Below are 16277 nucleotides of genomic sequence, written 5' to 3' on the forward strand. Positions count from 1 at the left end.
AGGGAAAACATATCCTGCGCAGTCATCCTTGGAGGGAGATTTCCGTTGAAGCTCAAATGCACTAGGTACGACTAGTTAGGTAAACACTCCACTCCAAGTTCCAAGGTGGTATGTTATGAGCTGACCTCATGACCATGTTCGGGCGAAGCCCTCACGGATACTGACAACAGCGCTTTTCACAGTCAAAACGACCGTCGAAACGACAGTCAAAATGACATGTAGAGTTTCGCTAGATTATTATTCGGCAACCCTGAACATGAAGCTATTCCCAAATTACGAATAGACACCCAATATCCGGCCAGATATTGACAATAGCGCTCTCTGCCGGTCCCCGGTAGCCCCGACAATCTCAGCAACCCCGGACATGAGGCTATTCCTAGAGAGAAGCCCGTCGGAAGCCCCCAATTCCCCTTGTCTATATAAGATTGTATGCGCGTGAAAAACTTGTCGTTTTCTTTCTCTTTCCTTTCCTCATGTTACGTTTTCTACTCGAATATGCCCTTATAGTGAGCATTAGACGGGACTAGCCCGTAACACCAGGCCTTCGGTAGCTTCCAGCAGGATGTTTCCCATCTGTCTCCAGAACCGCCGTGCGGTTCGCATTGTCTACTTTTACTGAGTATATCTGATCCCTCAACGCTCTTATGCCTAGTATGGCTATCTTTTGTGCAGCCTCTGTAACCAGTTGGACCTCTATTTTATCCCTGGAGATTACCTTCACCTGATCCGCATTTTTAGCATGCTTAACCATTACTGCGCAACGCCAGTTCATTTTCTCTTCCTTGGATCGCATATCTTTCTCTAAGAGCTGTCTGACCTCGGCAATTTTGAGTTTGGCCTTGTCCTCGTCTCTAACGCGAGACATATCGATCGTGCGGTGCAGTATGTCGGTATGTCTGATTGGTGTTGCAACGGCAGCAGGTCCGCCTGCGTACATCGGTTGTTGATTGGTTTGCGTGGGTTCTGTACTAGGTAGGCTGTTTGTAATAACATCTAGCTGTTTCCGATGACTGGGTCTGAATTGCCCTCAATTGTCCCTGCAGGCTTTCAATCATTTCACTCTGTTCCTTGATCATCCCGTGCTCTCGTCGAGGGCGTCACGACGCGTCCTGAGCGCGTTGTTACCAAAATCACCAAAGATCGTCTTCCAAAAAGGGAAGAACATGTAAAAAAAAGAGTTGAGTCCCCCGAGCCGGAATCGAGCCAGCGACCTTCTGATATACAAGAATCATGCGTAATATATAATAAATATATTATGCATTACCATTACAGTCAGACGTGATAAACCAACTACACCATCAGGGGTTATAAGGTGAAAAACAGCCCGATGCGGGGCTCGAACCCGCAACGTTCAGATGCCTCAAGAGATAAGAGTCTGACACTCTACCGATTGAGATAACCAGGCAGCTAATTGTGGCTGGGGGTGCTAGTAAAGTCCCTATATACTGACTAGTCAATACGCTAAACCTAATCGGGATGGGACACTTAACATCTTCTGCATGCCCCGTAACTCGTAGAGACTATTCTGTCCCACGTCATTCCACTGCTTGAAGACCAGCTTACCCTTTGTATTGGCTAAAAGCCTGCATGTTTAAAAATATTTATTATTGGGACCTAAAAATTTGATGAGCCAGACATGTCGATACCTATGGCAAGTGTACGCGTCAGGAAGGAGCCGAAGTCCACTTGGATTATGAGTGGAATCGACAGAGCTATAAATGGGATTTGCTTACACCATCCAACTATCACTGACTCAGAAGATAGAATTAGGCTCATATAATTGGGTCAGGTCAGAAGGTGGGACTTCGGCGATAGCGGTCCCTGGTAAGATTTACGAAATATGTGAAGTCAACAACTAACTCTCTCAGGCCATCCTCCAAAGTGAACACCAATTATTCTATCCCCTAAGCTACTGTCAAATATGGAAGACTTCCAGCAACGTGAAGTAATGCATTGTCATCCCTATGCTTTTGAGCCTTTAACTACGTCCGTCAGTATCTGCTGATACTGACTGCCAGGCAACCTTCAACTTCTCCCGTATCCACGTTGTCACGCAGCTACACAATCTTCGAAAGCTGTTCATGTTTGCAAGTGGAAGAAAGAAGGACGCTTTTATGATAGATATTGAGCTTGTTGGGACAACAGTCTTTATGAGCCGTTTTGGCAATGATGAAATCATCGCAAATGGTACTCAATCTGCGGGTTGATGGGGTCAAGTATTTCAAAATCATGCAACAACATATTGTTCTTCACTCTACGCAATGTAGGCCGCAATGTAGGCCGCAATGTAGGCAAGCACGCAAGCCTCGGAGCTTTAAAATTAAAAGGAAAGACTGGGTCTTTTCGCAGCTCTGGTTTTCAGACACGTATAAAAATTTGTTCGCTCATAATTATGGCAAAGGTGTGTTCACAATGGTTGATAATATTCCTAAAAATTTCTCGGACAAATTCAAGCGCTGGCAGCCAAAAAAGAAGGGTACGATTTGTGCAGTTGGAGAAATACTAAAGCTTATAGTGCATGAGGTCCAGGTACATCAACCAAAGAGATCGAATAGATTTTCACTGATATAGCGGCCACAAGAAAGAGAATCTTGTTTAAAGTTGTACTCTCTGACATGTGCTTCCTCGTAATCCCTCTCGAACGTGACTATACATATCCCTCGTAACGTTGTTACAGCTACGTAGAAGCATTGGACAAACCGAGAAACCATTTTTGCACTCATTTTAAGTTGACCATTCCTTTGCTACGAATGTCTAGTTGACCAGGAATAGGGAGCTGGATGTGTGGTAGGGCTTTTATTTTTTTCTCTACCATACATCCACCAGCAAGTATACGAGGTTTTTCTTCGACCCATCAAATCCTGGCATATGTTCTCCTTTATACCATTTGGCGGCATGCATATGTAGACGAAAAATCACTACCTGTGTTTATAAGTTAGCAAACTAGAATTACTCTAGTTGATTCTGATTATTGCGACTGAGATGCCAAGTCTAAACAGAGTGCAAGCTATTTAAACAGAGGACCAAAACATCAATCTTGGCGAACGGAATACGACATCCAAATCGATTTGTTTTTTTACTGAGAAGTTGAAGGCGATCTAGGGTATATCGAGAAGATTCTAGAAATGCTGAAAGAACCTTAGGACAGAACATACCAGTTTCTTTCATTGACAAATCAAGTGAAGCTGCAGAAAGTTGAGCAATGAATAATATCCAAGATACAGTCGTACACGGGCTCCAAATGCCCATTAAAAGCTATCTTTCGCACGGCTAAAAGGGAGGGCAAAGTAAAAAGAGACACAGTTGAAGGCGATGACACTCTGTATTCAGGTCGCAAAACAGAGTTACAATACCTTTGACCGACGTAGTGGAAGCTTGATCAGGATTGCAAAGTCAGGTTCAAACAAGCGTGGGTGAATATTGCCTGTCTCGGAGCTAACGCAGGAAGGAGTGTCTGTGCCTGGCTGACTATCCGATTCTAAAACGTCTGAGCTATTTACAGATGAAATCTCGCTGTAGCTATCATGATGTATTGCTGAGAGATGCTGCTTTTTGATTTTGACGTCTACGCATGCACTGTGACAGCATGGGCCAAGAACTCTGTGACTTCTCTAAATTTGGGAAGGTCACGACAGGTTCCCCAAGTACAGCTAAACCCTTCCTGTGCATTAGCCAGATAACAATTTTCGGATTGCTGGGTTTATTCCAGGTCGATCCTGAATAATGGTGTCCTAGGATGAGAAAAGAAGAAGTAACTAGCAAGATTGTATTTATTGTGTTGTCTCTGTCTCTTCTCCAGTACACCAGGTTCAAAAGCCGGGTTTTATAAACTTTTTTTGGCTGGGCGATTTGTGAGCTAACATGATGGCTATTGAGCGCTGATAAGAAGATGAGGTGACTGGCTGACCTTCGAGATCGAATAGCCTATCTTCTGCCTCGCCGAATATCCGGGTCATCTGACAACAATCGATAAGATGGCGACGGAGAGAATCTTTTCGCTTACGGGGAAATTTATGGAGAGGGGGGGTTAGATGCTGAGCGGCGAGATAGACCGCAACAGACAATACAGACATCTGTTGGACAGATCGTGAATTCCTGTTCAGGAGGCAATGAAGCTTCTGAATCCCACTTAACCTGTTCGCCTCGCCGACTCGGCTCACAGAGCTTGCTTGGCGCAAACCTAGATACGTTTTGCAAGCAGTTGTTCCTGTTCAAAGTTCCTCAAATCTGGGCCGTAGAAGTTTCACAGAGCCGTGCTCGCTCAGAGAAGACGTATTTAAGGATGGGAAGTTCCCAATCCTCACCGTCAAAGCCGCTACTGTTAGAGTCCTTAACATCAACCTGACCGGGTGGTTGCTCAATCTGTCTGTCGACTTCAAGCACAGGTGCATTATGGAAATAATCCTTTCTGGCTGTGTCTTGGGTATCGGTAGCTAAAGCTTTTCTTAGCTGAGAAAGTTCTTTCGTGACTGCTTCGTGCCCCTGATAAAGTTGAGAGAGAAAAGCTATCGTGCTTTTTTTTTTCCTTTCGTACCAGCCAGGGACCACATCTCTTCCATCAACTCTCTCTTTGCTCGCCTAAGTTCTAAGATTCGGGGGTCTTGGCATATAGCACGTCACTGCATCTCGGTAAGTTCGGATGACGGAGCGAAGGAATCCCTTTTTATAAGCATGCTCCCGGCAACTTGGAGGATGCCTTCCTGAGATGGACAGGGAGGGACCACATGCTGAAGCTCGCGCTAGATAAGCTGAGATTGGTAGTGTTTTTTGAAAACGCCATCACCAGACTGGCCTAGCACCCTTTGCCTCTCCTGACTGGTGAAGTCTCCTATGGAGAGCAAGTTAGACTATAAGCTAGAGAAGCGTAATTCTGGAAGCTAAGAGAAATACAACTCACTTCATTAGCAGTCCAGCGGGGATGATTGTAGTGGCGAATATCGTCTTCAAACTTATATTGTAAGTTGTCTAGGACAAATTGAACAGGAATGGGTGCAACAACACTAGAATAAAATGTTCTTAGAGACATATTATTGTATAGTGCAGTCGATTTAGCTCATCTTGGTCCCTAATGACAGATTTTAGATGAGCGCGCTGAAGCTTCATCTCCGAGCCATTCAAGACCCATTGAAGGTTATTCGCAGAACTTTATCCCAAAATTCATCATGTTTGACCATTAACAGTATGGTAACCACGTCTAGAATTTTATTTATCTGATGAGGGTGATGTCTTATGACGATAGTCTTATATCCCAATGCTTGGTTGTTGACAGATTATGATCCCAGGAGACTACAACAGGTACCAAATTTTGACAGAAAAAGCTGTTGTAGCTGAACCCCTCAAGAAGAATCAAACTTTACAAGCTACCGTTATCAAATGAATTGTCCAACGTTTAAGCCCTTCTGCCATCTCAAGACAACATCTCGGATGTTCTTGGATTTCTTCCCAACCCCTTTTACCTGCAATCCGCTATAGATAGTCCTGATTCGGATGTGTCGCACAAACCAGCTCTACTACTACAGAGGTCGCTGTCTTCTGGATAAAGTAGACCTGCTGTATATGGGGTTTTTGCTAGTGTTAGATGTTGAATCAATCATAACTACAAAGTTCTTAACCCTATCATACTGTTTGGTTTGTTGTGTTTGCATATTACCCCGCCCTATTATTTCGTTACGTACAATTAGCACGAGATATTACTGTTCTGCAATATACACTTTCCATTACTCAGTCGAGCTTGCATTCAGCTGAGTCGACTAAAGTATTTATTGCTTAATAATTCACATTGATTGGTGTGGAATGGCTAGGTCTTCGTCTCTTATCCGGCCAACACCAATACGTACATAGTGGCGTGTAGGTTACAGTCTCAGCGGGTCGCGTAATTGAAATCAGTTACAATACTAATCGTACTGAAACAATGTTCCGTTATTTGACAGTATTGTGATGTATTGTACTTAACTGTTATTGTCAGAAGACTATTCGGAGCACTGTGCATCTACCTACGGTGGCCTGTTTGAGTCGATATCCCCGTGTAATCTTAGTTTAGCTCTTTGCTATCTTCAAAATACGACAGTTGTAAAGTTGACTTTCACTTCTCAGCTGAAGGTGAAGATCGATGGTCTAAGCAGTCCAAGCAGTCTTCAAGAACATCACCAGCATTTTTACACCGACATCAATGGCCCCTGATCTGACTGCATTCTTCCAGCAAAATGCAAAGCACCTGCCGGTATCACCTTGGAAGCTTGCCTGTTGGTTGGGCCTCCCATATATTGCATACCGATTCAATAGGTACTTGAGTTACAGGGCTTTGAATAACGGTGTAGTGGATAATTTCGACTGGGAGAAAGAAATCATCCTTATAACTGGAGGTTCTAATGGTATTGGTGCAGCATGTGTGCAGAAATTGGCTTCAAAGGGGACTCAGGTAGTTGTCCTGGATATACTACCGTTGAGCTATGATTCTCGTAAGATATTCACTCTTAGGAAAGTTTCTAGTCATTCTAACGTGAATGATAAGCTAAAAACCTGCACTATTACCGCTGCGATTTGACCAACTTCGATGAGGTTCAGGCAGTTGCAGCCACCGTCACTAGGTTAGTTTTCATCCCTCGATTCGATCTAGATATTTAATCCAAGTGAACTTTCTAACACATTAATAATAGAGAAGTTGGTGCACCAACATGTGTTGTAGCAAATGCAGGAATTTGTCGTGGCAAGTCACTACTACAAGCCACCAAACGCGATGTTGAATTGTAAGTTCAACCACTATTTACTTCTGGCACCATCTCATTGTACTATTCTCAGGACATTTGGCGTCAACAGTTTAGGTCTTCTATGGACTATCAAAACATTCTTACCGTCTCTTACTGCGAAGAACCATGGTCACTTTGTGATACTTGCCTCTCAAACAGGGCATCTTGCGACAGCTGGAGTAGTAGACTACGCTGCCACTAAAGCCGCTGCTCTAGCCATTTACGAAGGTCTTCAAACTGAACTACGCCATATCTATAAAGCCCCAGCAGTGCGCGTATCATGTGTTTCACCGTCTGCTGTAACCACGAAGATGTTCAGAGGAATTAAATTGCCATCTTCGGTGCAACCCTTGCAACCTTCAGATGTAGGCTCTGCAATTGCGGAGATTCTCTGGAGTGGTCGAGCACAAAATATTATGCTCCCAGCTTCGGCGTATATATCACCCATTACTCGAGCTCTTCCGGATTGGCTTCGAATTGGATTGCAGGAATTTGGCAAGGATGTCATGACTGATTTGGATCCGCATAAACCCTTGGACTGACCATATGCTGTGATTACCGATAGAAGTGATTGACTGGTTTTTTAAGGTTGTATTGAGTTTATGATTGATGGGGGATCTTCATATTTGGGGTGAAGATAACGCCAATATTCATTTTAATAGTTTATCTATGCAGTTTCAGCAGACATCATACAAGTATCGGCCGCAGCCGTACCCTTAGTCCGTCCTTCGGCCGGGAAGTGAGTCCTGTCTCAATCACCAATTCGGCTGTATTGTCCTCCAGCTCCATTTTGAACGACCCAACCAGGGCAGCAAGTAAACATGCGAACTCTCCGCGAGCGAATCCTTGCCCAATGCACGAGCGGGGGCCTAAAATATTAATTAGTCTCTAGAATACATGTTGTAGGGAGGAATCCAAACCATGTAAAAACGTCATGAACGAAAAGTTTGTTAATCCACCCCCACTATTGGCCTGGCCTGGCTTCATCCATCGATCGGGATTGAAGACTAAGGCATCTTCACCCCAAAGGTCTTTGGATATGTTGACTGCACGGGGCGAAATTACAATCACGGTCCCTTGCGGAATATGTTGATCCAAGATAGATGTATCCTTCGCAGCTACCCTTCGAGTTAGACCAGCAGGTGGATAGATGCGGAAGACTTCGTTGCACACTGCATGAAGATACGGAAGGCTATCCACCAACTCTGCAGTGACGGGCATTGCACCCCCCTTGCGCATTGTTCTAATAGGTAGCTTTGAGCGCACTTCTTCACGGAGCCTCTGTTGCACTTCTGGATAAAGGCATAACGCATACAATGCCCATGTCATTGAAGTGGCGGTCGTCTCGTGTCCAGCAGCGAGAAATGTCAGGAGATGATTTTCTAACATTGTATCCGTAAAGTTACCAGAATCAAGCGCGACGGATAAAATATCTCTTCTGGCCGATACGTCCAAACTTTCTTTTGAGCTCTGTGTCCTCTCATCCTTTTTATCCTTAATCAAGCGGCGAGATACATCGGTCAAGACTTCTGTAGCGGTAGTTATACTATCTCTGGGCTTGATGCTCAAAAGATTCATTGTCTGCTGTTTCGCAAGGAAAACCAAAATACCAAAAATACTTTTCGGCGGCTTCTGCTCAAAAACTCCCCGATATGCTCTGACAATTTCATTCTCTGGATTGTGTAATGTGTCAAACTCTCTCCCGAGGCCTGCAGCTCCCAGTATATCCAAGGTTGTACGAGCAAGCCAGTCCGCAACGTCAAAAACTTGACTGGGTTCTCCAGGAACACGTTTGATATTTGCATCCAGTTCAGCGGCCAATGAGACTGATTTTTCCCAGAAAATTGGATATAGATCCTTGACGGGTCGGTGCAAAAATGCCGGCATCAAGAGTTTTCTTTGCTTCTAAGGTATATTTTAGTTTTGCTCTTTGTGATGGATTACGGTTATAGAGGGCATACTTTATGTTCTTCGCCCTCCGCAATAATCAACCCAATTCCGAGTATCCTTCCTAGTCCCTGCCGCAGTTTGTACGGCTTGGAAAAATCATAGTTTTTTTGAACCAAGACCTCCGACAATGCCTTTGGACTCGTCACGAAAATAATTTCCTTGTTAAACATCATACGATACCTAATGAGACCATTGTTTGGCACCTCATTGATCCATTCCTGGAGAGGCATGCCCGACCTCTCGTTGGGAACGAGTTTCGCATGGCCGTTGAACAGAGTACCTCCCTAAAGTGCCATCAAACTATTAGTCAATGTGAACGCTGAACTATTTTCAAATGATTGATGCATTTTGCTAACCTTGGGCTCGGGTAGGTGCCGTAGTGGACTGAACCAAAAAGGCCGCAAATAGATCTTCCAGATACCGAAAATGAATGTTGATGAGAGCACAATGACACCAGTAGTAGATAGAGCTATCTGCATTGGAAATATCAGAATTAGTAAAACTGCTAACAGAAGCCAGCAGGTCGCCGCGACTTTTGTGGTGGACATGATTGACGAAATAAGCACAACGCATTCGTATATCCTGAAATCGTCTATTTCGGAGACAAAATTCTTCAAGGTCTTTGTCAAGATAATGGACTATAGAATTACCTTAGATTCCTTTACTGGCCATCGGCTTTACACGTTCACAATATTTTTGCTTGTTTTCCCTAGCCCCTCCCTCACCTTACGTAAATGTTTTATAAAACTGTCCCGTGACAATACATAATCAATCACATTACTGAGTTTCAATACAATGCACGTAATTCAAAACAAACATACCGTACAATACGATGACTGGGAGTGGATCTAGAACCTAATCTTAACGGCGTCTTCAAAACAGATGCTTAAGCAACTGCATCTTATTATTCCCTCTTGTGGAGTGTTACATCAGGCCAAAAAGAAATTCCGTTCTTCTTCACTAACGTGTCAGCCTGCAGAAATATGAAGAAAATCTCTTTAACCTAACCATACAGAGCGCACGGACGAGGTTCTACGATAGCTGATAGCTTGTGCCTAAAAATTGCCTGACTCGAGGTCCGTACAACTCAGCATAAGGTTGGCGAATGGTTGCTGAGCAAATGATAATCGAATGGGACCATGTTTCAAGGTCTACGTGATATTTTCGTATATCTACTTATCACCTTCTTAATTGGGTGTTCCGGGTTACTCCAACTCGTTCAAATTATGCTATGATTTCTCCTTTTCATTTTGAGCATCTAGCGGTAATTTGGTAGGTGTATAAGCATCCGATGGCACCGGTTTATGTGTTGATGGCTTTATTTTTCCATCGGACCAAACTAAGAATAACTTCGCTTACCTAGTGCTTATGGAGTATGGAGTGCACCGAGTAGCAATATAGGGTATGATTAAAACTCCATCTGATTGAAAAATGCAGTAGGCAGACTGGTTCGACGAATTACTAAATTAGACAAATTTTACGTGCCCATGTTTTTTAGTTTGGTAAGAGCATGTAAAAATGGTTAACGTAAGGTAGGTCTCGAAGTCCTATATCCGGCGCAGGGAATCGGGACCCAAAATTTACCTACGTACAGAAATGAACACTGAATTTTCTAATGTGACCAATACGTAAATAGTGAGATCAAAAGTTTCCCGGCCAGTTGGACAGCTTAGAAACTAGTCAGGGAAACACCTAGCCAGAGAAGTGTATCAAGCTTCAGGATTTGACCCGGGTGGTAATATGGACTTTGAGTGGAATCTTCTCCCATGATGTGTATATGTACTGATCTTTGGGCCAATTGGCGCACTCCGGAGTCAGTTCAAAGTCGAAATGCCAGAGCATCTTGGCTAGAATTAGTCTCATCTCGATATTGGCCAAGCTATCAGGTCGAGAAGACCTTGGAGTTAGTATTTTGTGCGAGAACATTCGAGATATGCGATTGGAATGACCAGGGAAGAGGAAGGAAGAATGAACATACTTTCGACCAATACAGTTTCGTGGGCCAAATGAGAAAGGCTGTAGAGCTTCACGGCGATCGTCTTTATACGGGCCTTCTTCATCTAACCAACGTTCAGGTAGGTAGATTTCAGGATCCTTGAAATTGTACGGGGAGCGGAAGACAGCGTATTGTGCCATGCCCATGGATGTCTATGGGAACTGTTAGTATAACATCAAAGTATTTTCAAGAGATATGAACAGTCAACATACATTACCCGGGAGCCACTGGCCAAGGATCATAGCACCCTCTGGTGGAGTGATACGAGGATGGCTACCTGCAGCTGGGGGATACAAGCGGAACGACTCATCAATGACAGCATTGATATATTTCAGATGGCTAATGCGAGCAATGTTAATCTCATCGCTTGAATTGAATGAGGTGCGAACTTCGTCAAGGAGCTTCTGCATTACACGTGGGTGCGTGCACAGGTAGTAGATTGTGCCGGATAGAATTGTGGCCGTCGTTTCGCTACCCGCGATTACCATCAAATTGGCGTTTGCTACCAGATCCGGCAAGGTGAGGTGACCTTTTTCTTCAGCTTGAAGTAAATGACTCATGAAGTCAATATAGTCAGGGTGACGGGTTTTGCGTCGCTTTACCTTCTCTTCAACAAGACCGATATGCCATTTACGGCGTTCAACAATCCTTTTTGGCATGATGGCCAGAATAATTGATCGAATGTCGATGAATCGTTGTAGTGTGCGGATGTAGTGAACGTAAACAATAGCATTGAAGATCATGGACATCCAAGGATGGTAGTCATTGTTCTTGAGGCAGTCAAAAGGCTCATAAAAAGCGAGATGACCAATGATATCGAATGTCACGTACTATAAGCCGCGGTGAGTGTGTCAGTTCCGGATACCACATGTTTTATGGCACTTAGACACGATAGAATACTCACATTGAACCATCGAACAATGTCTACGGGCTCTTCCCTCTTGTCGGCCACCTCGTGCAAGCGGCTAACAAGAAGATCAATGTAGTGCAGCAGGACCGGCTCCTGGCCCTTGAGAACCTTGTCCGAGAAGGCATTAGATAGCAGTTTCCTCAAATTTCCGTGCGTTCTACGATCGGCATTGATAATAGTTGGGTGGGATTTGTCTGCATCCGTATTTTCACCAGGGTCTTTGCGATTCTCTGGAAGACCGTTTCGGAATCCATAAATCTCTTTCCATGCATCGGCACCAGTGAATGAAAGTTCAGTAGGAGCTATGCGAACAATTTCGCCATATTTGAGATGCAACTCGTGAACAATAAATGGGAATCGACCGCTCAATTGCTGTTTCATCCACCACAGACGAGTGGCAGCTGCGAGCTTGGGACCGGGGTACTTTGATAGTGGGTGGAAGTAGATTCTGTATATGACAACACCGACTACATATGCAAAAAACTGTGAAATTGTTAACTACAACAAAGATATTATGGGAGGCATCTTTTCAACTCACAGCTCCAGACAGCAACACTGCTGCCTCCGTAATGGAGAGAGAAGATATAATCCTCGGCGCCATGCTGATGTGATAGAAGACAGAAGATTAACGACAGACTTCTCGTCGCCGTCTTAGATTTTCACTCCGTTAGAATGTTCGGTATTCCTTGCCTTGTGGCACATACCCTCTTTATTCAGAGCTACTGGTGAACTTTCCTACTATCACGTTTCACTGGCGTTTTCCGATACCGGCTCGAAATGCAAACGAAGAGGGGTTGACACCAAGTTCCAGCACAGATACGACCTGACTGTAAGATACGGTGTATCTCGAGTGCTCCTGAGTTTGAGTAACAAGTACAGTTCCGAAACACGACTTGAAGGTTGTGGATTTCACATGTGACCAAGTCTTCAAGATATCTGAGCGGGGTAACGGATTATTGTTCCTTATGAGAAAGGAAGTGATCTGTGTAGCTGAAAACTATTTGATAAGAGATTGACAATCTAACATGCTTCTAGTAAATTGTACGAATTTCCATATTTGCCAAAACACGCATAAATGGATATTACCTGCATATACCTAGCGTAGTCTGTGGGGCAATAGTAAATATATGACCCATGATCGCCCCATTTCGCATACTGTACGTATATACCCTGTATCGTATAGAGAAGGCAGTCTGCGGGTAATTGAAACTAGGGCTGTATTGACCCTCGTGTTTCTCGCTACAAGGCGATGGGTCCTGATGTTGGTGGCTTCATCAATGATGCTTCAGTTCGGATACCTCTCGCCCGGCGTATAGAAACCAATAAATAATGATTCCATTCAGATCCACGCCGGATAAACTACGTTCTAGCGCCCGGGTTCCGAGTCATGGGCAAACGTAACAAATGGAAATGATACTGTACGCGTATTTCAGTACGGTTCTGGCGAATATCGGATTCGAGGAATCCAGCTCTATATGTAAACAAAGTATAGGTGTAACTACGTACAGGAAAGGTTGGAAATGTTAGGAGTATATCGCCCACTCTTGATAACGAAAGGCGTCTTCTCCAGACGGAGAGCTATGTTGCTCGGATTTTCACCACCGTAATTCCGACCTTAAATAAACATTCGTGTATCAAGGAGCCTCGTAGGACTTCTTCCTTCTTTTCCAGCTGGTACAATAAGCGCAATGGATTTGCAAAACTCGGCAGCAGCTTTGGTGCAGCGATTGGGGGAGAAAGTTGAAGATGGCCACGGCTTCGGGTTCATGAGCCCTGCTATCTATGATACCGCTTGGGTTTCTATGATTAAGAAGACGATCCATAACCATAAGATATGGCTTTTTCCAGAGTGCTTCGAATATGTCCTTTCGCATCAGCTCAGCGACGGTGGATGGGCGATGTATGCGTCTGAGATTGACGCCATCCTCAACACTGGGGCTTCATTACTCTCATTAAAGCAACATCTCAACAATCCGTACCAAATCACATCTTACACACAAGAAGACCTCTCGAATCGCATTGAAAGTGCTCGCAATGCATTACAGAAGCTTCTGGATGACTGGGACGTGAAGAGCACACTCCACGTTGGATTTGAGATTCTTGTGCCGGCTCTACTCAGATATCTGAACGAAGAGGGCATTACTTTTGAGTTTTCTGGAAAAGAACTTCTGCTTGAATTTGAAAAACAGAAGCTATCAAAGTTCAAAGCGCAATATCTCTACCTTCCTATCAAGGTATCTGCTTTGCATTCTCTGGAAGCTTTCATAGGGGCCATTGAATTTGACAAAGTCAGCCACCACAAAGTCAATGGCTCATTCATGGCTTCTCCATCTTCTACAGCGGCATACATGATACACGCGTCAAAATGGGATGATGAATGCGAGGAGTATCTTCGGCACGTCATTTCCCATGCATCCGGTACTGGATCCGGAGGTGTACCAAGCGCTTTCCCATCCACAATTTTTGAAAGTGTTTGGCCTCTGTCAACCCTACTCAAAGTAGGATATGACCTGAGCTCTTTTCCTTCTATTGATAAGATCCGGTCATACTTGCATGATGCATATGTGGCCGAAAATGGGATTCTAGGCTTTACGCCCTTCGTGGGTGCTGATGCTGACGATACTGCCACCACAATATTGGTACTCGGACTCTTAAACCAACCCGTGTCGGTAGATGGTATGTTAAAGGAGTTTGAAGAAGAAAACCACTTCAAAACCTACTCCCAGGAGCGAAATCCGAGTTTCTCTGCGAATTGTAATGTTTTGCTTGCCTTGTTATACACTCCAGATCCGTCACTCTACTGTTGCCAAATCGAAAAGGCCATAAGATTTCTACATAAGCAATTTACAGACTCGGAATTGGATGTTCGAGATAAGTGGGTGCGTCCAATCTCAAGAAACCCTAAATCAAACCATGATACATTGACTAACAAGACGGGATACAGAACTTGTCACCATATTATTCGTGGATGCTCATGACACAAGCAATCACCCGGCTGACGACCCTCCAAGAAACTTCTAAGCTGTCAATATTGAGAGATGATTCCATCAGCGCAGACCTGATTAGCCTGCTACTTAGGATAGCCTCCACCGTAGTTCGGGATCAAAAGCCTGGGGGTTCATGGGGTACCAGAGCTTCAAAGGAAGAGACTGCCTATGCAGTATTAATCCTCACTTATGTCATCTACTTGGATGGGGTGACAGGGTCATTGCGAAATGATATCAAGATTGCCATTGACAATGGCTGTTCATTTCTATCGGAAAGAATGACGGAGTCTGCGTCAGAATGGCTCTGGGTAGAAAAGGTCTCATACAGATCAGAAGTACTATCGGAAGCGTACATTTTGGCTGCTCTTAAAGGGGCAGCTGACTTACAAGAAGAGAAGGCAAATGGTATCCCAGTTGTCCACGAGATCTCGACTGAAATAAACAATGAAATCAATGGGGTCAATGGGGTCAATTCTAGGCTCGAATTCGATGGTACAAATGGTACCAACGGGAAGAATGGTATCAATGGTATCCATGAAGGCGAAGTGACGAATGGCGTTATCGAAATCAATGGCGATTTTGATGCAGCTCAAATTACGAATGGGAACATGGAAGAGCATTCTGTAACCATGGAAACAAACGGCCACGACATGGCACACATGCAATTCGAGATCTCCCCAGCAAACGGCCATTCCAATGAGGATTGTGTGTCAATCCATACAGACGATTCAGACAGTTACTATCAGCGCAGTCAGTGGACAATTGATCAGGAGCATATCCTTTTGGGTCCATTTGACTATCTCGAAAGCTTGCCTGGAAAGAATATGCGATCACAACTTATACAATCATTCAATACGTGGTTACAAGTTCCTGCAGAGAGTCTAGCCATTATTGATAAGGTGATATCAATGTTGCACACAGCCTCACTTTTGATCGATGATATCCAAGATCAATCATTACTCCGGCGCGGACAGCCTGTGGCGCATAGTATATTTGGTACTGCTCAGGCAATGAACTCTGGAAATTATGTCTACTTTTTAGCTCTCCGAGAGATTCAGAAGCTACAGAGCCCTAAAGCGATTACCATATATGTTGACTCTCTGATAGATCTTCACCGTGGTCAAGGAATGGAGCTTTTTTGGCGAGATTCTCTCATGTGCCCCACGGAAGAGGAATATCTGGATATGGTTGCAAACAAGACGGGCGGTCTCTTTTGTCTTGCTATTCAGTTAATGCAGGCAGAGGCGACCGTCAAAGTTGACTTCGTTCCACTTGTCCGGCTGCTCGGAATTATCTTCCAGATTTGTGATGATTACTTGAATTTAAAATCCACAGCGTACACGGACAACAAAGGGTTATGCGAGGATCTAACAGAGGGAAAATTCTCATTTCCCATCATTCACAGCATCCGAGCGAATCCTGGGAACCGACAACTGATCAACATTTTGAAGCAAAAGCCACGTGAGGATGACATCAAACGTTATGCTCTTGCGTGTATGGAAAGTACAAAGTCGTTTGACTATACTCGCGATGTCGTTAAGAAACTGAAGACGGAGGCACTTAGTACCATTCAGGGTCTGGAGAAGCAGGGGTTAGCGGAAAACATTGGTATTCGAAAGATACTAGCTCGCATGTCTCTGGAGCTATGATATACACTTTACTACTTTTATAGATTTTGTCATAGTTAT

At 44.2% G+C, this 16277-nt stretch overlaps 6 protein-coding genes and 2 non-coding genes across 8 annotated transcripts, besides 1 other annotated feature; 2 read left to right on the top strand and 6 right to left on the bottom strand.

Annotated features, from left to right (window-relative positions):
• Window positions 1-523: 523 nt before the first annotated feature.
• Window positions 524-1076, bottom strand: TSTA_106410 (uncharacterized protein; the record flags this gene model as incomplete). The annotated part of the gene is made up of 2 exons (XM_002486626.1): window positions 524-977; window positions 1012-1076. The coding sequence occupies 2 exons, from the start codon at window positions 1074-1076 to the stop codon at window positions 524-526; spliced, it is 519 nt and encodes a 172-aa protein (XP_002486671.1).
• A 107-nt stretch (window positions 1077-1183) lies between these two features.
• TSTA_106420 lies at window positions 1184-1305 on the bottom strand. Its single transcript has one exon. It is a non-coding gene; the product is annotated as a tRNA-Tyr (tRNA).
• Window positions 1236-1257: a sequence feature (AT_rich).
• Window positions 1306-1321: 16 nt separating the features above from the next.
• Window positions 1322-1405, bottom strand: TSTA_106430. The gene has a single exon. It is a non-coding gene; the product is annotated as a tRNA-Lys (tRNA).
• A 2404-nt stretch (window positions 1406-3809) lies between these two features.
• Window positions 3810-5026, bottom strand: TSTA_106440 (uncharacterized protein; the record flags this gene model as incomplete). Its single annotated transcript, XM_002486627.1, has 5 exons — window positions 3810-4180; window positions 4248-4482; window positions 4621-4748; window positions 4784-4847; window positions 4898-5026. The coding sequence occupies 5 exons, from the start codon at window positions 5024-5026 to the stop codon at window positions 3810-3812; spliced, it is 927 nt and encodes a 308-aa protein (XP_002486672.1).
• Window positions 5027-6169: 1143 nt separating this feature from the next.
• Window positions 6170-7288, top strand: TSTA_106450 (short-chain dehydrogenase, putative; the record flags this gene model as incomplete). Its single annotated transcript, XM_002486628.1, has 4 exons — window positions 6170-6458; window positions 6512-6587; window positions 6657-6746; window positions 6799-7288. 4 exons carry the CDS (start codon window positions 6170-6172, stop codon window positions 7286-7288), a joined length of 945 nt encoding a protein of 314 aa, XP_002486673.1.
• Window positions 7289-7433: 145 nt separating this feature from the next.
• TSTA_106460 (cytochrome P450, putative) lies at window positions 7434-9266 on the bottom strand (the record flags this gene model as incomplete). Its single annotated transcript, XM_002486629.1, has 4 exons — window positions 9053-9266; window positions 8708-8980; window positions 7667-8651; window positions 7434-7615 (listed from the first exon to the last, which is right to left on the bottom strand). The coding sequence occupies exons 1-4, from the start codon at window positions 9242-9244 to the stop codon at window positions 7434-7436; spliced, it is 1632 nt and encodes a 543-aa protein (XP_002486674.1). The 5' UTR covers window positions 9245-9266.
• A 1146-nt stretch (window positions 9267-10412) lies between these two features.
• On the bottom strand, window positions 10413-12203 carry TSTA_106470 (cytochrome P450, putative; the record flags this gene model as incomplete). The annotated part of the gene is made up of 5 exons (XM_002486630.1): window positions 10413-10575; window positions 10675-10844; window positions 10905-11522; window positions 11597-12085; window positions 12141-12203. The coding sequence occupies 5 exons, from the start codon at window positions 12201-12203 to the stop codon at window positions 10413-10415; spliced, it is 1503 nt and encodes a 500-aa protein (XP_002486675.1).
• A 1087-nt stretch (window positions 12204-13290) lies between these two features.
• On the top strand, window positions 13291-16238 carry TSTA_106480 (polyprenyl-diphosphate synthase, putative; the record flags this gene model as incomplete). Its single annotated transcript, XM_002486631.1, has 2 exons — window positions 13291-14481; window positions 14547-16238. The coding sequence occupies 2 exons, from the start codon at window positions 13291-13293 to the stop codon at window positions 16236-16238; spliced, it is 2883 nt and encodes a 960-aa protein (XP_002486676.1).
• Window positions 16239-16277: the final 39 nt, after the last annotated feature.

This window comes from Talaromyces stipitatus, genomic scaffold, assembly GCF_000003125.1.
Source record: "Talaromyces stipitatus ATCC 10500 scf_1105507295511 genomic scaffold, whole genome shotgun sequence".
NCBI lineage: Eukaryota > Fungi > Ascomycota > Eurotiomycetes > Eurotiales > Trichocomaceae > Talaromyces > Talaromyces stipitatus.